This window comes from Caretta caretta, chromosome 15, assembly GCF_965140235.1.
Source record: "Caretta caretta isolate rCarCar2 chromosome 15, rCarCar1.hap1, whole genome shotgun sequence".
NCBI classification, from domain to species: Eukaryota; Metazoa; Chordata; order Testudines; family Cheloniidae; genus Caretta; species Caretta caretta.
Genome location: NC_134220.1, coordinates 12415898 through 12440876, shown reverse-complemented (window position 1 = coordinate 12440876; position 24979 = coordinate 12415898). Strand labels below are relative to the sequence as shown.

Genomic DNA, 24979 nt, shown 5'->3' with positions numbered 1-24979 from the left:
GAGGGATGCCTTTTGAATGCAGACAATCAGGTATATCTGGCTTGGGAACCCCTAGGTCATCTTCAGGCTCTGTACATTGCTTTATTCTTGTCTGTTCTGTTCTGCACACTGAGGTCTTTTGTTGAACTTTGCTAGGGGAACTCTCCGCAGCAGACTGAAACAGCCACAATCACAGCAAAGGGAATAGCACAGGGGGAGGAGGGTGGAATATCAAAGTATGAGGTAACAACAGTGCAGATGGAGCAAAGCAAAATGGGGAGGCGGGGGGTGGAACAGAGCAGCAACAAGTGGAAATGCACATAAACACACACACCAGTTTCCTTTTTCAAACATCTGAAACTAATTAATTTCTCTGGCCAAGTGAGAGCGGCAGTGTCCCGAGGCAGTCAGTGCCTAAAAGAAACAACCATCTGATAATGGCTTGGGTTAAACTAGCTCCAAGAGAGGACCGGCTGCCAGAGCAGAGACAATGGGTATGTCTACACTACGAAATTAGGTTGATTTTATAGAAGTCAATTTTTAGAAACCGATTTTATACAGTCGATTGCATATGTCCATACTAAGCGCATTAAATTGGAGGAGTGCGTCTTCAATACCATGGCTAGCATCGACTTACAGAGTGGTGAACTGTGGATAGCTATCCCACAGCTCCTGCAGTCTCCGCTGCCCATTGGAATTCTGGGTTAAGCTCCCAGTGCCTGATGGGGCAAAAACATTGTCGCGGGTCGTTTTGGGTACATGTCGTCAGGCTCCCCTCCCTCCATGAAAGCAATGGCAGACAATCGCTTCATGCCTTTTTTCCTGGGTTACCCGTGCAGACGCCATACCATGGCAAGCATGGAGCCCGCTCAGCTCACCGTTACCGTATGTCTCCCGGGTGCTGCTGACAGACGCGGTACTGCACTGCTACACAGCAGCAGCTCCTTGCCTTCGCGGTAGACTGTGCAGTAGGACAGACAGCCGTTGTACGTCTCCTGGGTGCTCCTGGCAGACCTCGGTGATGCTTATTGGGACGCCTGGACGGACAAGGCTATTCTCCTCTTTGAGCACCAAATGGGAGCCAGAGACTCCAGGTCATTCTCTTCTTTAAGTTTCGTCTCATGGAGATTCAATCCTGCCTGGAATATCATGCAACCTGGAGGCTTCTGCCTCAGGGTGCTCGCCCAGCCGGCAGCACCATGCCGTTGCACCTACCCCAGCCTACCACTTGCTCCCATGGCTCATGAAGTCTGGACAGTAGTAAGGAGCAGTTCAACTATAGGCTGAGCAAGTGCAGAATGGTGGTAGAATGTGCCTTTGGACGTTTAAAAGCTCGCTGGCGCTGTCTGAGGTCAGACCTCAGCGGAACCAACATTCCCATTGTTATTGCTGCTTGCTGTGTGCTCCAAAATATCTGTCAGAGTAAGGGGGAGATGTTTATGGCGGGGTGGGCGGTTGAGGCAAATTGCCTGGCGTCCAATTTTGAGCAGCCAGACACCAGGGTGATTAGAAGAGCACAGCAAGGTGCGCTGCACATCAGAGAGGCTTTGAAAACCAGTTTCATGACTAGCCAGGCTTCGGTGTGACAGTTGTGTGTGTTTCTCCTGGATGCAAACCCACTCCCTTTGTTGATTTTAATTCCCTGTAATCCAAACACCCTCCCCTCTTTGAAATAAAGTAACTGTTGTTTTGAAACCATGAATTCTTTCTTTATTAAAAAAAAAAGAGAGAGAGAATGGACAAGGTAGCCCGGGTGGGGTGGGGGAGGAGCGAAGGACAAGGCCACATTGCTTATTGTAGCCACACTAAAAATCAAACTGTTTGAATTACAGCGTTCTGTTGCTTGGGCCATCCTCTGGAGTGGAGTGGCTGGGTGCTCAGAGCCTCCCCCATTCCCCCTCCGGCGCGTTCTTGGGCGTCTGGGTGAGGAGGCTATGGAACATGGGGAGGAGGGTGGGTTATACAGTGGATGCAGCAGGGGTCTGTGCTCTTGTTGGCTTTCCTGCAGCTCCAACAGACACTTCATCATGTCCATTTGTTCCCCCATTAGCCTCAGCATCGCGTCCTGCCTCCGCTCTTTGCACTCACTCAATTCTTTCCTGGCCTCTGCCACTGAATGCCTCCGTGCATTAAGCTGTGCCCTATCAGTGAGGTAGGACTGCATGATCTCAGAAAACATGTCATCGCAAGTGCATTTTTTTTGCCTTCTAATCTGCGATAACCCCAAAGACGGAGATGATAGGGGGAGCGTAGAAACATTCTATGCTCTACGACTCTGGGGGGACTGCATGGTCACCTGTACTGCTGAGTTCGCCACGCTGACCAAACAGGAAATGAAATTCAAAAGTTCCCGGGGCTTTTCCTGCGTACCTGGCTAGTGCATCGGAGTTCAAAGTGCTGTCCAGAACAGTCACAATGGAGCACTCTGGAATAGCTCCTGGAGGCCAATACCATCGATTTGCATCCGCACTACCCCAAATTTGACCCAGCAAGTTGATTTTAGCGCTATTCCCCTTGTTGGGGAGGAGTACAGAAGTCTATTTTAAGAGCCCTTTAGGTCAACGGAACAGGGTTGGTTGTGTGGACGCAGTCATTTTTATATCAACCTAACGTGGCTAAATTCAACATAACCCAGTAGTGTAGACCAGGCCAAAGAAAGGATTTGAGATGCTAATTCCTAATAAGGGGCCTTCTGTGTGTATAACCTAAGCAGCTACCTGTAGCTTTGACCTTGGCCATGGTTATAGTGAAAGAACATGGTTATTCCCCATGAGGCTGCCTCTCTCTACTACGCCCAGAATTGTGACAGGTGAGCACAGACAGCAGGAACGGTTCAAGGAAGAAGAAACACCACCAAGGTCCTAGCAGCTGGTCTGGCAGTCTAGTGCAGAGCTGGCAGAGTGTTATATGTCTGTTAATACAGGGTAAGCAAGGGTCTACTGGTGGTGGAGTAAAATCTCATTCATTTTATCAATATCATCACTGGCACGGTCAGGCTGGGCACATGGATTTTGTGCCTGGGCTAGTAAGTTTTCATTAGAATTTTGCAAATGCTCGTGAAATGCACTGCCATATGTGCTTAGGGGGTCAGCAGGGGATGTGGATGCAGCAGATCATGATTTGGTTCTCCATTTGTACAGAGCAATGTGGTCAGGGTCTGTGACTGGGGCTCCTAGGTGCTATCACAACACAAGTAATAAATAATAGTAGTAAATCTCTAGGATGAGAGAACACACTTCCTGTCCCTCTGTAGTAATCCCTGTAGCTTGTTCTGGAACAGGACTGGCAGGCTCCAAAGGAAATTGTGTTCAAACAGAGGCTGGATGGTCAGGTCTGACACAGGACGTTTGAGGACAGAAATATAGGGAAGAACTTTAGGGTTCTGAGAGCTGCTTGGAAGTCCTCCACCACAGTGGTTCCAACCTCCAAGGCAGCGTACGAATTATACTGAGTAACTGCACAGCCAACGCACCACCAGCATCTAATTCACTCCTATAGAGTGTCACGGGATATTTTATACAAGAAGTGAAATATGAAACTGAACTCTATGCTGTGTGTCCCCAAAGGGCTCCGACACTGTCTCTCTCTCAGATGTCAGGTTTCTATGCCAGCCTCCTTGGTAACTGAATGATCAGCAAGTGACACACTGCAGGCTTTGTGGAGAGCTCTAAAGTCTTCTGGAAGACTGACTGGTTTTGTAATATTGGTGGGGTCATGATGTAGCCTCTAAGTGCAGAACACAAAACTGCCAGCCTAGTTATGACCACACCACGGTGGAAAGATGAATTTAGAATTCTACCACCTCATCCAGCCATGGACCTCCACACACCAGAGCCATGCAAAGGAATGAATTTGAGTCTCAGACACACCTGGAAGACATGCCTATTTAACCTGCATTGAGGTTAAAGGAACGTTGGTGGTGGCAGCTTACTCACCAGTTTCTGGAAGAGGTCTCCGACACGCTGCTGGTGACTCCACTGCTGGACTCGGGGAAAGAGCCCATCATAGAACTCTTTGTGGATCTCATACAGCTCAGGCACTTTGAAGAAAATAGTCTCAATCTGCTGACTGGTCAGTACAGGCTGAGAAGTGGTGGCAGCAGCTTTCAAAGGCTTCATGGGCTAAAAGTAGAATCAAGGAGATTGTTACTACACGCACCAAGTAAACCTGTCTTTGTCATGTTCTAATGCCTCCTTCCTAGCCTGTTAAGTGATGTTCCCACTGACACTTCAGTGACTCTCTGAATACTAGACTGTACCATTTCTCTCCTTGGGGCAGTTCAGCAACTCCCAGTTCACAGATTTTCCCAGGACACAAATGCTGAAATTACAGTCCCTGTGCCCCTTGTTTTGCCCCCTTAATCTCTTCCACTAGCTGCGGGGCAGCAGGTGTAGTAGTTAAAAGAGGAGGACTAGAAGTCAGGGCTCCTGGATTCTATTCCGAGCTCTGCCAATGACTCCTTGTGTAACCTAGGACAAGTGACTTTGCTTTTCTATGCCTCCGTTTCTCCACCTGCAACCTGGGGATAACAGTTACCTACACTTCACCAGGTTACTGAGAGACAGTCAGTGTTTGTGAAGCTCTTGGAAATCTTTGGATGAAAGTTGCTCTGGAAATGTGAATATTATCATTAAATCTGGTGTCTGTGACAGGTGCTTACCAGCAGCAGAGCCTCTAGGTGGCTCAGGTAGGTTTCCTCACTGGCTAGGATTCCAGACAGGACCCATTTTCTCATCTCCAAGCCCTTCTCCAAGTCTGGCTCACTCTACAGAGAAAGAAGATGAAAGGATAGGATTAGGGAGCACTATTCAGCATAGAAAATATGACCTCAGGACAAACTAAATTTATTGTATTTAGGTACAGAGTAATAAAGAATGTGACCATCACTCAGCTTCTGGACACACGAACAGAGATAAAAATAATATACACAGTTTATTTACCCAGTATCTTAGAAACGTAATGATAATTCTCCATGAGCTTGACTTAATTGTGTGTGTCACTTGGCACCCCTCCCCACCCCAGGAGCCTGGGGTTTCCACAAGATGACTGCTTGTTTCTTTTCTGCCATTTGTTAAGATAGTTCTCAGGTACCAAATTGCCCCAGTTGTTATTCTTTTAACAGGTCTATTTTGAGGGTAAGATAATCTGCACTACTTGGGATCTCAGTGCTGATTCTCTAAATGGGTTTTTCTTATCTGGATTACATGCAATATTAGTATTTTCACAGAGACAACCCAAAAGAGAAAATGCAAAGACAAGAGAAAGACAGGAAAAAAGAATTCAGAGTCATGTGAGTAAAAATAAAGGCTAGAGATAGATATTATGGAGAGCTGGCAACTAGAGCTGGGCAACATTTTTGTGATGTATAATAAATTCATCAAAACATGCAGTTTGGGGGCAACCAAAACTAACTGCAAATTCGGCAAATATTTTCAGCCAAATGAAAAATGAGGGGAAAAAAATCAAAACACTTCACTTCAAAATGTCATTTCATTCATATTTTTTAAGTTTTTCATCAGCGTGAGAAAACCCCAGAAAATTCTATTGTTTTTTTTCAATTGTTGACACCGAATTAAAAAAAAATCAATGGTTTACTCTGTTCTAGAGGTAACCTCTTCACCGTTGACGTGTCTGCTATAAAACCCCATTTTAGCAACTCAATAAACCTGTGGCTTGGAAACTTTGTTTGGCCTGAAAACAGCCAGATTTTATCTCAAAGGTAAAGGGGAGCCATTCTGCAAAGTTTGAAGAAAAAGTGTCCAATGGTTACAATACAGGTCATTAGAAATGTCCATCTATTTGAAATTCTATTATACATTTCTTGGTCTCCCTCGAACGCAAAACACAGCTTCTTACAACCCTCTCAAGCACTCATACAGTCAAATCTCCTTGAAAACAGGAGAGTAGTTTAGAAGAGTCATTATGGTGCTTGTGCATGGATAGTTTGGGGATCAGTCCCGCCCCAGTTAGTATCAGAAGGGTTTGGGCTGTTCATGTCAGTGGGAAGAGGACTGCTATCGATGTGAATATGACAGTAGGCTGCATGCTATTGGCCTAATGTCAGTCTTTCCATATCTGAAATCTAACAAAGCTCTCCTTTAGCTGGGAGACCCTCGTTTTGGGCTCTGGAGATACGTGTGATTTATTATGGAGAGGGGATAGCCTCTTCATCGTAAAGTTTGCAGCAACAGTCCCATTATGAGGTTGTTTTGAGCCCATATGCAACTCCAAGAAAGAGGGATGCTCAGCGACAATTACAATATTTTTTAGCACGTTTATTAAATTGTGTAAGCACTTTTTGAGAGTGAAAGACCTTAAAATGGCTCCTCTCTGGTAGTTCTGCAACGTGTCAAATACCGCAGCACCTCGTGAAAGGAAACGGCAGATGGAAGCTGCTCTAAAGAAACTGGTAAAAACTATACACAAGCCAACTAAGATATGGAAGAGGAAAGCACTTGAGTTTGCAACCTCCTTTCAGTGAAATTCTTAGAGAAACAATGTATTTTGTCATCTTGAAAGGGAGTTTCTGAGGAGCTCAGGAATTTGTAATACAGCAGACAGTTTAAGCTTCAAGGAAAACACACCAGTGATTAGGCACAGCATCTTAAATACTATACTGAGCTGGACACAGAATCAGAACTGCTCAACTATTTATGATTATTATTTATCTCTCAGGTAACAGGAATGCCTAGGAGCCCTACCCTGGACCACAGCTCCACTGGGCTAGGCACAGTACAAACACACAACAAAAACATATGTCTAAAACTTTTAGCAGATTTCCTTCAACTCAAGGGGAAAGGGCCAGGTCATTTGAATGATCAGAGGCCTCTCCTGGCTGTATCTGCGAAATGCCCAGTGGCCCAGATCAGCAATATAAGGCCAAGCATGAAGCTCCTGGATGGCCAAGGATTTGTTGCAATGTTTACAAGTAACTTCACAAAAAACGTTCAAATCCCATCACAGCTTCAACCTCCCTCCTGCTGCAAATGGTGTGATTGGCACCTTATTGATGTGGCACTGTAATTCTCATTAGCAGGCCCAGCCTGATGACAGAGTGTAGGACTGTGAGAAACCAGGCGTGATCTGTAAGCACAGAATTGCAAAGTCGTGGAACAGGAGCGATATAATGAATTTTGTATAGACAGAGACAGTCGAATTCTGATGAGTCCTTTAAATCTCTTTTAAGTTAACCCCAAAAATATTGCTATAGATTTACTGTCACGCAGAGTTTCCCTTCCAGCTCTAGAAGCCCCTGTTTTCCCATTCATAGGAATAGGTCTGATTTCTAACAATCCCTACTGGGTTTTCTCGGATGGTAAAGATGGAAGTTTCTGGTTTGATTGTTAAAATTTCTTATATACATATTAAAATTAGCAATATATATATATAATTTCTTATATATATTATAAATATATATTTTAAAAAAGATTTACTCCTCAGAAGTTCACACATCTCTCCCAGGGCTCTGCCGTGGCTGGCCTCGCCAAAGACATCAGATGGAGAGGTCACCTCTGAAAGTCTTTGGAATGATTTTTAATCCCTTTTATGTAACCAGCTTGAAGTGTGATGCTGGAAGATTCTTGTCCCCTTTCAGTTCTATCCAGCCCAAGTGGCCCGGCTACCTCGGCTGCAGTGCAGCAGCTGCATCAGGAAACCCCAGGGGAGTTGAACCTACAGCCGCAGAGCACATTAAAGGTTTCCAAGGCAGTATCTGACATTTACACACAGATTCCTAGAGCTCATTCAGATGATCTGCTGCTGCTGCGTCTGCTGCTGTCAGGGATCAATAAGACACCATGTTTCTTCTGTCTGGGTTGTGCTGCTGCTCAGCGTTCCCCTCCCGAGAACTGATTATCCAGTGCACATTTCCTGCTGAGGACACCCTGTTTTGACACTTTTATCTAGTACCTTACTGAGTGGGCAGCTCTCGCCACCAGAAGCGAATCAGGATCCAGCACCAGTGCCTCTTCACCCTCCAAGGGGGACTGCATCCTCCACTCTTTATATCCCACTCAGGGAAATGTACTCTGGGCCCAGGAAAGTCACAGGGAATTTGGCACCAGACTTCAGCTGGTGCAGGAACAGGGAGTTAGTTTCGATCATCCAACTGCTGTTTCCTTTCCCATCTGCAGAACTGGAAATGGTCTCACCCTCTCATCAGTGGTGAGTCAAAGTGGTGAGCAGGCGTGGGCAAGGAGGCCACACCCCTCTCCCCCACTGAAGCAAAGAGGCAGAGCAGGGAGGTGCACACCAATTCCAAGAGCACTCTCTGCTCCGCCTGGTGCAACTAACAAATGAGGGCAGTGCCCCTGGGACCAGAGCTTCACTCCTTGCCTTACTTCTGCAGTCCAGGTAGAGAAAGAAGTGGAATGCCCAGCACAGAGGCATGGAAGAACAGCCCCCTTGCCACACATGGGGGAGAGGAGAATCTGCTAGGACTAGGAACTCCTTCCCTCACCTCCACTCACAGGGAGCAGGAACTCTGAGTCTGAGCACACCCAGCTGTTGCAGAGGAGGGTGGGGAGTAGGCCCTGCATTTACCAAATTCACACCGGCCAAGCAGCAGCGCTCCTACAAGACGAAAGTGCAGCCAAAGATGGGGAGTCCTCAGTCGGGTGCAGGAGCAGCACATGGCGGAAAGCAATGTACTCCCTGCCTGGCCTGGGGAGAGGTGGATGCTGGGCTTCCTCTAATGCTGGCTTGGCCCATTTTTCACCTGTAGGTGTCCAACAAGCATCCTGATTCTATCCCTCCCCCTTTTCCTCGGCACCCTCCCTGAGCCCTTTCCTCCCTTCTAACCCTCCTCCCCCCACCCCTCAGCTGCACTCCTCCACAAATTTAAAAATAAGTATCTTGTAAGAGCATCTCCTGGCAGCAGCCAGAGCCCATCTGTCAGTCGTGGGAGCGCTCTCTGTGAAGCTCTGAACAAGCTTGTAATCAGTGCTCTCTGCTCCTGCCCTCCATGAGCTGCAGGCAGAACATGGAGGAGGGAGAGGGAGCACTGATTAGAACAAGAGCTTCAGGAGCATCGTTCGCCAGCAGCGCTATTCACAGGCTGGTGTTTCCTCCACAGCTGGACTGTGCATCACGCTCTCCTGGGGATTTCAAAGCTGATATGTTGAGTCGCTCCCATTGGCGCAATCCTGCAACCTGAACCCAGGCCAGTCTGAGTGGTTAAAAGTGCTGGATGTTATACACCCTGCATATGCTGGCCCAGGGCCAGGGCGGTTTTGAATGTGTTTACAACTTGTCAGTCTAAGTACTTTAGTTTACTAACCAGGTTGGCACTGTGTGTTATATTCAATTACTGCAAGCCTGGGATTCACCAGCCCCAAGGATGAGACAGATACAGCTCTTCCCAAATCTATTTAAAGGACTCGGGGCTTTCTGGCTGTTGTTTAAATTAACAGCAATAATCGTTTTATTGTGAAGGTTGGGAGCGTACGAATTAAGAATCTGGAAACACGATGAATAAGATTTTACAAAGTAGTCCCAGCTGGCATCTCCCTGTGAAGGGGAATGTTGCCTCTGAGTGGGTGTATTAAAGGGAGCTTTAAATCTCTCCCCACCCTTTGGTAGAGTGTTTTCAGAAACCACGCAATTAGCATGTTCAAAGGAGAAGTTTCCAGTATGGATGGTTCTGAGTCTCAGAGAGAGGCTGGCAGCCTTCAAAGGGAAAAATTATTAAGTATGGTTTTTAAAATGTAAATATCTTTGGAGGCTTCTGTTTAATAGGCTGGGGGTGTCTCATTGTCTGGGAGATGTTAAACAGGGAAGCATTCTGTAACCAGGCCAGCCCTGTTTCATGCAAGGAGGGCTGGGTGGGAGCAGGGAGAGGAGCCAACATTATTTATAACATCAATGCTGTGTGTGCCAGCTATCCTCAGGAAGGGCTTGTACATCCAGGCAAAGCCATTAAACAGCAAAGAGAAAGAAAGAATAGGAGAGAAAGAGAGTGTGGGGGATGGATGCGATAACAGAAAGCGAAGACAGGAGAGAGATCACAAACAAAACTGGGAAGGAGACGGAACGAGAACGTCTGAGGGGAAATGACAGAATGAAACAGGGAGAAAGCAGGAGGGGGCAGATTTGGAGGTGCTGGAGAAAGATGTGCAGACAGAGGCAGAGCAAAGCCATAGGGCTGCGCTGGGGACAAGATCCTCTGAGGTGCTGATGCAGTTTCAGAAGTCACCTTGCTTTTTCTTCCCTGACAGATCCTGTCAGCTCCATGTGCAAACCTGAGTAGGAGGTGCCCTGCCTGTCCCCTCCAACATGGAACAAGGTCTGTAGGGAAAAAAAACCTGGTGTGTTTTGCCCCAGGGGTGCCACAGTGGGAAGTGGAGTCAACAGTTGGGAGCAGATCAGGTGGGGTAGCTTGCACCCCACTCCCTCACATTGCTGGAGGATATTCTCTGACTCCCAGGAAGCGCCACCTAGGCTGGTGCAGGTCATCCTTCCAGTGACGGTCACCCAGAGAGCGTCTGCTTTGGTAATTTGCAATAAAGGACTTTTGTAAGCATGGGAGGCAGAGCCTGTCACACCAGTCAGAGGCCAGCTTTATAAAAGGGAGTTCCAACTCTTGACGCTACTAGTTTCCAGAACTCCAGCCCTGGTTATATTGGCAGGAACAGTCAAAGTTCTGGGTGATTTAAACACAGAAGTGTAGCCTTACACAGTAACTTCAGTGTTCTTCCTAGCACTCACCTTCACCAGGCTCTGGGGAATTTAAAACCCTCTGCTTCCTGCTTGAGCTCAGGACTGATGAATCACAAAGCAGGAGGAGAACAAAGACTAATTAAAAAAAAAGTAATCTCTATAGTTTAAAGACTATTTAAGGTCCTTAAGCATTCACAGAGGGGCAAGACTTTAAACACTTTGGGATGGGGATTTTTTACCCTGCTAAGGCCTGAATCCAGGCCCTCTGCTTACCATTTATTATTTGCAGAGCAACAACAGTGCTAGGCACTTTGGGACAGGTGAGAGGACCTGAGAACCTAAAGGCTCAGTGCACAAATGAAAGACGGGGTAGCAGACTGAATGGGAGGTAGTGTGATGGATCCAGAGCAAGCAAAGAGGACTGACGGGGCAGCACTGTCTGCAGGTCTGAGGGACGTTCTGGACTCCTCAAAGAGCACAGACGGTTACAAGAGCAGGCTGACACAGGTGCCCAGCAGAGGAACCACAGAGATGTAGGCACCAGTGGAGAAAAAGGGATCTAAAAGCTGGTGCCAGGGGAAATTACCATAGGTGGGCTGAAGCTGACAGCACTCTATCCAGGGATTAACATCTAGCTCCCCCTACTTGGCTAAAGCAAAGGGAGAACTCCCCCTGCTCTGGAGGGAATCTGCTCCCCCAGAGCTGCTGCTCCTCTCTGGTTGTCAGCGGGAGCAGCAGGGGGAGCTGGAGCCTGTGTAGCAGAGGCGTTACTAGCCCATTGGGGGCCCTAAGCAGAAATATTTCCCCCTCCCCAACACATAATAAAAAGTGAATAGGGGGTCCCCCTTGAACTGTTCGGGGTCCTAAGCAATTGCTTAGTCTGTTTATACCTAGTGCCGGCTCTGCTGGCTAGGGAGCCTCTGGCTCTTTCCCTGCAAGTGGGTGTTAGCACAGCTGAACCAGACCAGGGAAGAGGGGGCATCCCAGCCGAAGTCCCCATTCACAACCCAGCTTCCTCCTTCTACAGGGAAAGGAGGCCAGTTCTGACACTCCCACCCCTTGTAAGGGAAGAGGGAGAGAGAAATAATCCAAAAGATTGGATTTGGAATAAAACTGATCTAAACATGCAAGAAATGGATATTTGTAATTTTTCTGGGGGCAGCATGCCTGCCCTCAACCCCACATTGTCACATTGCCTTGCTTCCTTCCCTCACCTCAAGAGGATGCAACACTCGCTCCATCATAACAAGCCCCCCAATAGCCACCACCAAGACTGGGGAACTCCCCACCCTATTCTGACCTGCTCTGAGCTCTATCCCTTCCTGTACCCTTCTTTCCAGCAACAAGCCCCCAGTTTGAATCCCAAGCTGTCAGAACTCTCCTTTAGTGACATGTGCCACTGGCTGCCCCAACACTCTTATATACCCAGAGGTAAGCTCCTTTTATGCTAACCTACTCCCAGCTACTAACTCCAGTTCCCACTCCCAAATACAAATGTAACCTCTATATTATAGGCAAGGCTGGTAGAACTGCCTATTATTAAGGTTGCCCCACACTTCATATTATTCCATCCTGTTTTCAACTTTGCCAAACTTCAACTATTTGGGCTGAAATTTTCCAAACACTTGTATGTCTCAGGCTGAACATTTCCAAAAAGTTTCAGACAAAATGATTCAGCAGTTTCCAAGAATGAGGCTAGGAAAAAAACCACATTGCTTGGCAATGTTAAAAAAGAGTCTGGTAAGCTTTTCTTTTGAGAAGCTCGAGTACTCGATGTTCAGGAGCAGGGACTTGAAATTTGGGCAAGGAGGTGGTCTTTGCGTCAGGGATATGCCTTGTGCTGTTCCTGTCAAAATCCTCCCAAATTTGACCTTTGAAAAAAATCTCAGTTCGCACCTGCCAGTAGAGATTTCTTAGAGTTTAGCAGCAAAAATCTCCAAAGATTTTATACACAAAGAACACGCTCTAATTCCTCACGCCTCTACTGCAGGCCAAACAGCGTGTGCACCATCTCCTCACAGAAACTAAGCACGCTCCATTTCCAGTCCCCACAGCTCCTACATGTGACAGAACTATGCAGGAACAGTCCATCTCCTCACAGTTGCTCTGGGCTAGGGTGGGGCTGGGCACTGGTACTGAAAACAGAGCGTCTGTCTCTTCTGTGCTCTCTCCCGCTGCAGGTTCTCAGGGGCGTGGAGGAGGAAGCCACCTGACTCCAATATAATGAGACAGATCATGGGGCTGGGGTATGGAAAGGAGTAGTTTTGGCCAAGGAGCCTGGAGACACTGCCACTGGAGGGTGGCGGGAGAAAACCCCCCACCTGTGACTGGAAACTGGGGAAGAGTGGAGACTGAACTGGATGGGTAAATAAACTGAGAATTGTGGGGGAGGGGGGTGTTGGAGTCTGGAACTTGATAGGCAAGAATTTTAGGACTGAAAGCTGGGGGAGAAGGAGGGGAGATTGTGATGGGCTGGGTAAGGAGACTGGGAGTGGGGGATAGGTAGGGGAGGCTGTTAGTGGCTGGACAAGGAGAATGGGACTGAGAACCAGCGAGAGAAACTGGGGGGACTGGAGAATTTGGAAAAGTCACCCTAGACACCAGTGACTGAATCAGGCAGAAGAACAAAGCTACTTATAGAGGAGAAAGTTTCTATTTACACACCATCTTCTGGGTTTCAGCGACTGTGGGAAAGGAAATACAGGAGGTTCATGTTACAGCTTTACAGGCTTCTGGTCAAATACGTTTTGTGCGCTTGCCCCAGTGCACCACGTTGGGCACTTTATACTTTGTTACAGTGACACCTTCTCCAAAGCAGCTGCAAGCGCAACCATGATGACAAGTGGTTTTGCAACTTGCAGTAACGAGGGAATTAATGTGGCTGTAAAATATTGTAACAGGGTTGAAATTAACCTTGTAATCCCTGTGGCTGACACTTCCTCACATGTGCTGGCACCAATATCTGCAGATTACTTACAGTGTAATCAGGAGTTTTAATTGCAGCTCAAGGTCAGGAGTTTGAGGTAGTGCTGGGGTCCCTCCCTCTCTCGGCAACTGTACTGTGCTGGACAAGAACTAACCATAATTAACACAGCTATCCACTCATCTATGAAGCAATAGGTACAAGCAGATTTCCCCATACTCTATTTATAACAAGCTACTTTGACATCAGCACCTGCAGCAAGTGGTCACTCCAGGAAGTAAAGGAGCTCCACCCTGATGCATGTTAGCACTCTTCCCATCAGAATGAAATGACCCAGGTGCTCCAGCAGGATATGGCAGGGCTGCCCCAGGAATACCCGTGCTGGGATTTTCTGTCACAGCCCTCTCATCCTTCTAGTTACATTTTTGCTCTCTTTTCCCCCCCATATTTAAATTTCTGTAATAAAGAAAACCAAGAACTCAAGTATGAACAGAAGCCCCATTCCTGATGGGTAGTGCTGTAGTGACAGCAAGTGGGACAGGGGCCTGAGAGGTTACACTCAGCTCAGCTTTACCTACCCTCCGGAACAGGTGCTCGGGGAAGGACTGCAAATTGGCAGCTTTGAAGTAGGGGGTGGGAACGCCTTTTGGAAAGTCAGGCCCTGCACCCAGAGTCATGGGACAGGGTGGAATTCCAGGCCGGGGAATTTTCCATTACACCTCTTTGCCTAAGTCAGTAACCCATTTTGGTTTCTGGTCATAAACATTACTTTGGAAGAAAACCCTTGCTGTCTGCAGCTGCGTTTAGTTTCTAGTGGATCACACTGAGCTAACAGTTAAATTTGACTGAACAAGAATTAATTACCCATATAGTTATTGGGAGGGGGAGGGGGATTATTAATTCTTTTAAGGTTAAAAAAACTCCCTCCTGGAAGTATTTACACATGGGCACAATGGATCCAGTCAGCTCTAAGGTCTATTGCAGGGGGTCACATGAGCTGCTACTGAGTGCACACAGTACATTTTTAAATGAGAAGCATCTATTTCATATGCACCGTCACCACCGCTTGGCAATTTTAATTCCTGTTGTCCTCCAAGCTTCAAAACTTGACTTTACTTGTCAAAGTCTGAGAGTTACCTAAGCATAGTTCACTCCCTTCCAACCCCCTCCTGTTCCTCCCTCCCCCAATATTTTTTGGTCGCAAATCATAATTACCATGTACCCCCTCAGCATGTCTTTTTACTGTGTTTGGTCCCAGACCTTCTCTAAAAGCACCAGCTGGTATTTAGAGCTTGATTCTGCAGCCCTTATTCACTGAGTAATCTCACTGATTCAACAGGGTTACATATTCACAGGAGCAAGGCTGAACAATTCGCCTTAAATTTGTACACACGTTACACACCCATGAAACATGGGATTAACACATGAAAGCCACTTTAACCATAAATGCTTCATTCCTAGCAGGTACCACTATCACGTCACTCAGTCCTCCTTCCCATGCTCATGGCCCAATGCTCGTCTCACTCGCACACACACACACCATGCTGATTCCATGCTTAAAGAGAGTAAAAAGGACTCACTGATTTTGTGGACTCCAAAGACCCTGAGGAAAGAGTATCTCGGCTGCCCCGACTCTTGGAACTGAGATGGGGTGAGGAGGATGGAGAGTCATCAATGTAGGGCATCATGTCATGGTGTCGCCGCTGTTCTTCGGCACGGTCTGCATCATAGGCATAACTAGGTGGTATTCCACTGAATGAAGCATCTGTAGAGAAAAAGCTTAGCTTAAAAACAGAACTGGGAAGGAGATAAGCATAGGCCGAGTCCACTCCCTACTCCCAACAAGGACACATACCTTGTCAGTATTCAGCAAATCCACAATTATTGATAGCGAGATTCAGCTTCATCCCAGGCTTAAGTGTAACAAACTCCCGCTTGTTAAGCGGACACCCTATTCCACTCATTATCAACTCTGGGAAATAAAGCCTTTTCTGACACATAACAAATTCTTCTTTACTTAATCACAGTTCATATCCCTGGGTTTTGCCCTTATTGCATAATGTTAAATATTGATGCATTTGTGCTTGATGCATCACGTTCTTTAAAGTGTTAAAGAATTCCTAGCAAGATTCTTGTGGGGTGCCCTCCATGGGTTGCCAATCCTTGATTATGTCTCGCAGTGCCTCGTTTTCCTAAGATGAGTATGATGGGTCAGGGCAATGAACCTTGTCCACTTAGCACAATCAATACAGATGAGGCCTCCATGAACGTTAGCAATGATACAGACTTCATAAACTGACATACACTAGGATGGAAATCCAGGGTTTCTCCAGACCTCTCAGCAACAGGAAGACTAGGAAAGAAAGATCTTAAGAGCAAAGCGAACAGCCTTCTGCCAAAAACAAAAAACAACCCCAAAAGACCCCCCTCCTTCTTAGATTCCTGATTAATTCCTCAAGTCTGGGGAGAGAGTGTCAAATTAACCATCATTTGGTGAAAACTGAGTGAACTTCTACAGAAAAGGCAGATGGGAGAACTGCTGTTTGCATCCTGTGCTGGAGGAGGACAGGAGGCTGCTGTAAGTGGAGTGTGAAGGCCACACACTGAACACCTTGCCCAACATCTCTGCTGTAGCCTAATAATCCTCTCTGATCACTCTGCACATACAGATGTACCCAATGAGTGAAATACACCACTGTGCAGGGAGCCAGCACAAGACCTATTTGACTGAAGAGAGACCCAAGCCATAGAGCTTAAGTGGTACATAGCTCTCTTATTTATCCTCTGCACAGCGATCAATTTCATTTATCTGAAATTGCCCAGAAATGTCCCCTTAGGGCTACTGAACATGGGACCTGAAGCTGCAGGGCTACAGCTTATTTCTCTCCCCACTCCCAAGTATTACTGCCCTTCTTTTACAAGCTATTGAGGGGGGGAAATGATACATTGCAAAAGAATAAAAAAGATTTCTATAAATCAGCATGTACTGTAACAAGGGGAGCCCAATACAAACAGTGCCATGTGAAGTGAATAACTCCAGCTTTAGATACCACACAGAAGACAGACCCTTCTGTTTTGGAGGTATGAGGAGCCCAGCATTAAGACCGTGCATTAAATACAGGCTGAAATACAAATAGGACTGAGTTGGACTCTTTTCCACAACACTATTTAGGTTCTGCCAATGTAATGAGGACAAGCAGCTACCAAATATACCCAGCAATCCCCTGGGAAAACCTGGACAGGTGGCAACCCTGCATCTCCAAGAAACTGTGACTCACTCCAGCAAAGAATGCACACACTGTGTGAAACACAAAATAAACCTTTAGAGATGAGGGGCTTGTTCGCGGTGGGGTGTGTCTGGGGAATTTATACAAATGATACACTTAAAACCCAACAAACCAACTGCAGAAGTGAACCTCTGAACTGTACCAAACACCAGCCAGTTAAATAACTGCAGTGCCTGAGACCTGGGCCTCGTAGGTCCTCACGGGCCCATGACAAAGTTATTTTAATAGGCCTCAGGGGCCTTGAACCACCAACACCCTTGTGGTGCTACCCTAAGTTCCCCAAGTCCCTGGAGTTTGCTAGACAGTGCAAGAACCACAGGACTGAAAATTAAAAGCAAACACGTGTTCTTTAGGGAGGCCTTTGCATAGAGGCCTTCCAGAGTCCCCTGGTGACTCAGTGGAGTTGGTCTGGACAAATGGCTGCTGGGGAGGGAATTGTATGTTGGATTAGGAATAGGGTGACCAAATAGCAAGTGTGAAAAATCGGGATGGGTGTAGGGGGTAATAGGAGCCTATATAAGACAAAGCCCCCAATATTGGGACTGTCTCTATAAAATTGGGACATCTGGTCACCCCAATCCGGAAAGTTAGTGGGAGTTAAAGTCTCTTTTATCTGGCACTTCACCAATCGGCAAACTCTATAAACCGGAGGGGCTGCTGGGAGCGCTCTGGGAGTGATTTGGGTCTGGGAGGGGGCTTGGGGTGCAGGAAGGGTTCAGTGGGCACTCACTTCCAGCTGTTCCCTGCAAGCAGCTCCCCATCCCTGCTGTTGCTGGCGGAGGTGCAGCCAGGTGGCTCTGCAGGCACGCTGCCTCCGTCCCTCATCCCCGAGCACTGACTCTGCATCTCCCAGCCCACTGGCCAGGAACCATGGCCAATGGGAGCTGCAGAGGCCGCATCTGCAGACAGAGGCAGCGTGCCTGCTTGCTTCCGCCAGGAGCGGTGGGGACAGGGAACTGCTGGAGATGAGCGTCCCCCCATCCAGCATCCTAAGCCCCCTCCCACGCCCCAACCCCCGTGCCCTAAGCCCCCTCCCGGACCCAAACTCCCTCCCAGAGCTCGTGCCGCGCAGCCCCTCCCACACCCCTCTGCCCCGCGAACCCCCCCGCCCCCCGCACTCCAAACCCATCCCTCTGAGTTAACTGGCATTTTTAATTTACTGGCACCCCCCCCGTTCCCCCAGCATGCCAGTTAAAAAAGCTTTTACTGTAGCATCTATTACCATGGTACCTAAAGGCCTCTAATTAAGCTATCTGTTTTTTCATGTGGCCCTTGTACAGTTTTCTAGCCTGACAAGTTTGCAAAATATTGTTATTTAGAGTTTCAGACTGGCATTATCCAAATAGAATATCAGCCTCCGTACAGGGCTCTAATCCCATTTTCCTGCCTTGATTAGGCAAAAGCACTTTCTCCCTCAAAAGTTTCTTCAACCCACTCATAATCAGACTGCTTTCTCTCTCTCACACACATGCAGAGGTGAGACAGTGCTGCTATGCAGAGCCAACAGAACCACTAACCCAGGAACCTACCCTTGCAACAAAGCCCGTTGCCAACTGTGCCCACATATCTGTTCAGGGGACACCATCACAGGGCCTAATAACATCAGCCACACTATCAGAGGCTGCACATCCACCAATGTGATATATGCCATCATGTGCCAGCAATGCCCCTCTGCCATGTACATTGGTCAAACTGGACAGTCTCTACGTAAAAGAATAAATGGACACAAATCAGATGTCAAGAATTATAACATTCATAAACCAGTCGGAGAACACTTCAATCTCTCTGGTCACGCAATCACAGACATGAAAGTTGCAATTCTTCAACAAAAAAACTTCAAATCCAGACTCCAGCGAGAAACTGTTGAATTGGAATTCATTTGCAAATTGGATACAATTAACTTAGGCTTGAATAGAGACTGGGAGTGGCTAAGTCATTATGCAAGGTAACCTATTTCCCCTTGTTTTTTCCTACCCGCCCCCCCGACGTTCTTGTTAAACCCTGGATTTGTGCTGGAAATGGCCCATCTTGATTATCATACACATTGTAAGGAGAGTGGTCACTTTAGATAAGCTATTACCAGCAGTAGAGTGGGGGGGGGGAGGTATTTTTTCATGCTTTGTGTGTATAAAAGATCTTCTACACTTTCCACAGTATGCATCCGCTGAAGTGAGCTGTAGCTCACGAAAGCTTATGGTCAAATAAATTGGTTAGTCTCTAAGGTGCCACAAGTCCTCCTTTTCTTTATGCAGAGCTGGAGGCAGGAATATTTCTTCCATTCCCGATGGCCACACTGGATAATTTACTGTCTACTTACTTACTGCTTATGGAGGAGCTGACTCTGAAATCTTTTGGTACAAGCCTCTCTGCTAATTTAGTTTAGATTGAATCAATGTACCTTCTCTGCCCTGCACTCTAGGGAATGGTCTCCACACCTCTGACCTCCAGAACTCACTCTGTCCCACACTGCTCTCTCTCTTTACGAAAAGGCAAGGCACAGAACTAGGACTCAGGAGAGCCAAGTTCTAGTTTTGGCTCTACCCCAGGCTTCCTGGGTCACCTTAAACAATTCACTTAACCTCTTGTATTTCAGCTTCCCCGCTGTAAAATGGGTCTAATATTGCCCTCTCTCCCTTCCTCGTAAGGGTTTGAATCCATTAGCATTCACAGAGTATCTGAAACTGGAATGCACTGTACAAGCACAAAATATAGTTATTATTACCATCCCACCTCTTCTCTCTACTGTTTGTTCTGGGCACAGGGTGCAAACTCATTTGCGGAGTTTTCCACTGTCCCAGGGCAGGAGGAGCTTTCTGCTTTTACTCCCCATGGGAGATTAACCCCCACCAACGGAAGCAGCATGTTCCTGTACTCAGGGACCACTAGAGAAGGCCTGATGCTGATAACCGAAGTAGATTTGTCTTTTCCCACCCTGTGATTAAAAAGACGGTTGTGCTAGGGAAACTAGGTTATTCAGATCCCTCGGAACCCAGGCTGGCACAGTGTGGCCCAGACTGTGAAGCTCTGAAGTCCTCTCCAGAAGAGCGGAAAGAGTGTTGAGCGAAGAGGCTAAAGCCAGCAGCACAGATACTTTCAGCTGCTCTGGATGCTGTTACTGTAAGTGACGAAAGGAGGCAGGTTTCTTGCCCAGTGTCTCAGGTAGCTGAGGGCGCCCCTTCACACAGTCAGGCAGTGGGATCTGACATGGCAGTGCATGTTCCGCTGCTAAATCCCACGAAGACTCAACCCAGTTTGTTTATTTTCCAGTCACAGGCTGGAAGTGTTTGTCTCACTCAGCTCTCCGTACCTCAAAGGTACGGCAGCCAGGGAGAGGGGAAGTGAGCAGTGGGGTCTGCCCGCCTCCCCTTCCCACAGATACTCGCCAGTCTGTCAAGAAACAACAGGTCCCAGGAGGTCCCCAATCATCCCAAACAAATCATCATTGGGGGGTCTCTCCTCCCTGATACAAGGGGCAGCCTATCGCAGACTCCTGCCCACTCAGAAGAGCAGCAGTAGGCATGGAGACGAGCCTTCACAGCATCCTGTAGCAGCCAATGCCACCTCATTCACATCCCCACCAATTACCTCCAGGACTCTAGGGGTGAGAAGAAGGCCTGCCTGCCTACCTACCTCCCTCCCTTCCATGTACCGGTGAGATGCCTGGAGGGCTACTGGGTGGACTACAAAAGCCCTTGCTGCTCCTCAATTCACTCCACAAACCGCAGGACTCTGGCCTCTGTCACCACGAGGTGGGTTCATTGACACTCATCTCACTTTGCCTGCTTTCCAACTGATCTGATGAGCCTACGTTGCCTCCCCCCAGCATCTACCTTCATCCCTCTGACCTGTGTCTCTACCCTGTGCCCTCTCCCTTCTCTGTGCCAGCCATTAGCCTACCTATCTCCTAATCCTTCTCCTCTTCCAGTGTCTCTTGCTCTCTAACTTCCTTCACTCACCTCTTCTCAGTTACACACATACACACACACCACCGACCCCAGCCCAGCACACCTACATTTAGGTACTGAATGTGATCTTTAAGGGATTATTATAATAAAGCCAGGTAATTGCATGCTCTTATTGTTTCCCTTGTCCTCCTCACTTGTCTTACTCAAGGGGAAAATATGAAAATATATAATAGGTCTTTAAAAATCAGCCTAATCTCATTTGGAACCACAAATGATTAAAATATGTCGTCATACTTATACAGTTAATGCATAGTGTCACTACAAGACAGTTAAGGTTCCTTGGGAACTTGACTGTGCACTTCCATACCTTAATATAATTGGATTTATTTCAAGTTTAACCATAACTCTGAATTTCCTGGGTTATAACACTTGGTTCGGGGATAACGTCCCTGTAAATTTTTTTTACCCTGAAGTTACAAGTCTGTACTCTCAACCTTAACGCTGTCTTTAGATTGTTTATTGCCAGACCAAAAAGACACCAAAACCAAAATTATAATATATCATGGCACCATTTTCCCTACAATGGAAGCTGCTTGCGGTCTGGTGTGGGATTCAAACTCAGCACTCAGCTTCTGCAAGAATAACCAGATGTGGAGGCCAACCCCATGTTCTGTGAATGCAGCTGTGCAAGGTGCTAGGGAGAGTCACAAAGCACTTTCAGGCGTAACATTAAGCATTTTGTTTGTTTCCTTGGCATCACTCCCCTAAGTGCAGGAGGAAGGGGCTGATGGTATTGAAGGCTGGTCTACACTGGAAAGGTAGGTCAACCCAGCTATGCCACTCAGAGGTATGAAAAATCCCCATCCTGGGCCGACCTAACCCCCAGTGTAGACAGCAACAGGTTGACGGAAGAACCTCTCCCACTGCAGTAGCGAGCGTCCACACTGAAGCGCTGCAGCCGTGCCACTGTCGCATTTTAAACGTAGATTCAGCCTTTGTGCCCCCTACCCCAGCTCAGACTCACACACCATAAACACACTGCGGGCCAATCTCTCCCTATCGCCAAGATCAAATATCACAAGGAAAGGGGATGCATATTTGCCATGTCAAATCCCAGTGGCTTTATTCTGCTCAGCTGGAGGAAGAGAAAGCGGAGATGCTAAACAGACTCAGAGGAGATTCTGCTCCTAGGGCGCTGTATCTCTTCCATAGATAGGGCAAGTGTATTAGCATGTAAAGAAGCTGTTTAGCAAGCTCCACTCACACATAACTGGCTCTGTACCATCTCCTGAATATTTGGAAGCTGTGGTCTTTTCTTCTGGATATGCAAAGTCACCACCGCGATCCGCACAGCTGTAGCCTCTCAGCTGTACTGATGCAATGCTCCTTGTTTGGAGCTAACCTTGAAAAGCCACCCCTAGATGTTGCAGGACGCAGCCACACTCTTTCTTGGAGACGGCTGGTGATGCCCACATTCCATGGGCTGTCTGTTTACTAGCTAGTGAGCTCCAACATTTTCATATCAGCATCTAAAGCCCAGATTAAGTCTACCTGAGGGAGTACGTGCTGCTCTATTAATTTCAGTGTTAGAACGGCAAGTTATACAAACGCTGCCAATGGGAAGAGAGAGACTCCGTCAGCTACCTGTCAGAGGTGGGCACTGTGCACCCAGCACAGAGCTGCACAGTGTGTTAGGGGCTAAGTCTGTGTCCACTCCTGACTCAAGTGCAGGTTATGTCCCAGCTTCATGCAGTTCCTGCCATCTTCCTCCTTCCTCAGTTTCCCCCCACATCATTTCACAATGAGAGTCCTGATCATTTAAAGAAATCTCTTTCTTGCACTGAAACCGCTCACCATCCAGTTATACAGGGCCTGCTCCAAAGCCCTTTAAAGTCAATGTGAGCCTTTCCCAATTGACCATAATCTGGAGAGTGCAGGAGGCAGGGCCTTTTCCATCGAGGCCCATGCCTTTGGAATCCTCCCCTGCTCTTCTACATTCCTGGCAGCCTTCAAGGTTAGACTGGAGACATTTTCATGTTCAGCTTGTACTGGCAGTATGCATTTTAGATGTTCTCAGCAGAGTAAGTGTCAGGAGCTGGACTCGTTTCCTTTCCCATCTCTTGCTCAGGATTGTGCATCAGGGCAAGTTGCTTTCATTTGTTGTAAGTCTAGAAGCTTAATGTAAGTTTTAAGGCACTGGACGTCTGCAACCCAGTCATCAAGAATGGAAAGCCAATTTGACTGCGATGATACATGCACAGGCAGACAGACACACATGCACAAACACACACACAGCTGTGCACCCTGGAAGCCAATGGGAGTTTTATCACTGACTTCAATGGGAGTAGGAGCAAAACCACAGTGGGTGAGCAGCATCAGTTTCACTAGAGACAGGACAAAAACTAACACATGCGGTTATTATTACAAGAGAGACAAAAACAAGCCAACCCATTTCAGAACAGCAGCAGCTGCATTAGGAACGGAGATAGTTTTAGTTTCCTTTCTGCAAGAAAGTACCTGGTTTCAGAAAATTCAGTAACTCAAAGCCTAGAGGAAACAGCATGTACTGGCCCCCCACTTTGGAGCTGCTGAGAGTCTCATAGCTGGTGAGGATATATTCTTTGGCAGGACGAGCAGATGAACAGACGAAACAATAACCAGCATGCTGCTTCCTACCGTGTTCCCAGCAGCCGTTTCCACAGAGATCTTCACGTCTCCTCCTAACTTCAAACAAAATACTGCAGTGTCAGCTGCTGGAGAGACCGAAGGGATTAAAAAACTAACAGAAAATAGAACAAATGCCACAGCAGAGGTTATTTTAAAAAATTAAATAAATAAAAGCCACCACCATGCAGGAGCAGGCCTATTTCCTGCAGTTAACTGGAAACGGCGAGAAATTCCTGCCATGCAAGGGGGAAAGTGTCTGTATGAACATGGGTTTGTGCTAAAGGAATGCATGGGTCTGACAGTTGGGAAGGAAGGTCCCTCCCGTAATAGTGGGGGGGATTTACATTTTATTCAATAACATCAACAGGACTGATAAGAAAACTAGCTTGTTTCCAGACCTTCAATCTCCATTCCCCATCAGGATCACCTTTGCTCTGCTGGTATTTTTCTAGTCAATGTGGCAAAATTAAAAGGCCAAGAGGCCAATAAAGTTGGACACTATTCCTGTTTAGGCTCTACATCTAGACACTGAGATCTTATTTGTATGTAGACTAACAAATAAATAAACAAAATCACTGAGTTATCAACTCTGCCTAGAACAACTAACTCATGTGTCACTGAACAGATAGGCCCTGTCCGTCTACACCACAATAACAAATCTTTTTGAGCACAGCTGTGACCCAAACATGGTGGAGAGGGAAGGGGAAACTGAATGTGTTATAACAAAGGCAGAAACAGGCAGACTGGACTAGATGACTTTTCAAGTCCCTTCCAGCCCTATGATTCTATGAAACATTTTTTAAAGCTGGAGGATGTTCACGGTAGGACATGGCTTCCTACCAGGCTTAACAATGTTTGTTTATTTTTTGCTTTGCACCAAGGTAAGAGGAAACTGTTATAACATGGTTGGGGCCACTCCACGGTTTGTTCTTAGCCAGTATGTAGTGGCTTCCTTCTTGTTCTCCAGAATCTGTTTTCATTAACAAAGTAAGGTCAGGTCTACACGTAAAACACTTCTCTCACTGGCTTAGTTAATCCTCCTCTGCAAGAAGCAGTAGCTGTCTACACTGGTGCTTAGGACAATACAACTAGGTCACTCAGAGGTGTGGATTATTCACACTCACGTGATGTAGTTACATCAAAGTAATTCTGTAGTGTGGACCAGGGATAAGTCTCAAGTTGTTACAGCTATAAAGAAAACCTTGAAAACATGACCTGAGTATAACCAATACAGCCATGTCTGCCTGAGGTTTGGTCTACACTACATACTTATGTTGGTATAACTATGTCCCTCGGGTGTGAAAAATCCGCACCTCCAAGTGACACCGTTATACTGACCTAACACCCGGTGTAGACAGTGTGATGTCAACAAGAGGGCTTCTCCCATTGACATAGCTACTGCCTCTTGAGGAGGTGGAGTACCTACACCGATGGGAGAAGCTCTCCCATTAGTGAAGGTAGTGTCTTCACTAAGCGCTACAATGGCACAGCTGCATCAGAGCATGCCTACACTACAAAATTAAGTCGATCTAAATTACATTAGCCTATAGCCACTGCAGTAA

The 24979-nt window shown here is 47.0% G+C and overlaps 1 protein-coding gene across 3 annotated transcripts in view; it reads right to left on the bottom strand.

The window, feature by feature from the left end:
• The window catches only part of BCR (BCR activator of RhoGEF and GTPase), a 133867-nt gene that overhangs the window by 57150 nt on the left and 51738 nt on the right, over positions 1 to 24979 (bottom strand). For 2 of the 3 annotated variants that reach the window (XM_048821408.2, XM_075120246.1), the window contains exons 2-4: positions 15139 to 15323; positions 4640 to 4744; positions 3915 to 4100 (exon numbers count right to left, since the gene is read on the bottom strand). In XM_048821408.2, the coding sequence (XP_048677365.2) occupies positions 3915 to 4100; positions 4640 to 4744; positions 15139 to 15323 (476 nt within the window). Of the gene's footprint in view, positions 1 to 3914; positions 4101 to 4639; positions 4745 to 15138; positions 15324 to 23426; positions 23488 to 24979 lie in introns of those variants that run through there. The other variant, XM_075120247.1, reaches the window with a different exon arrangement.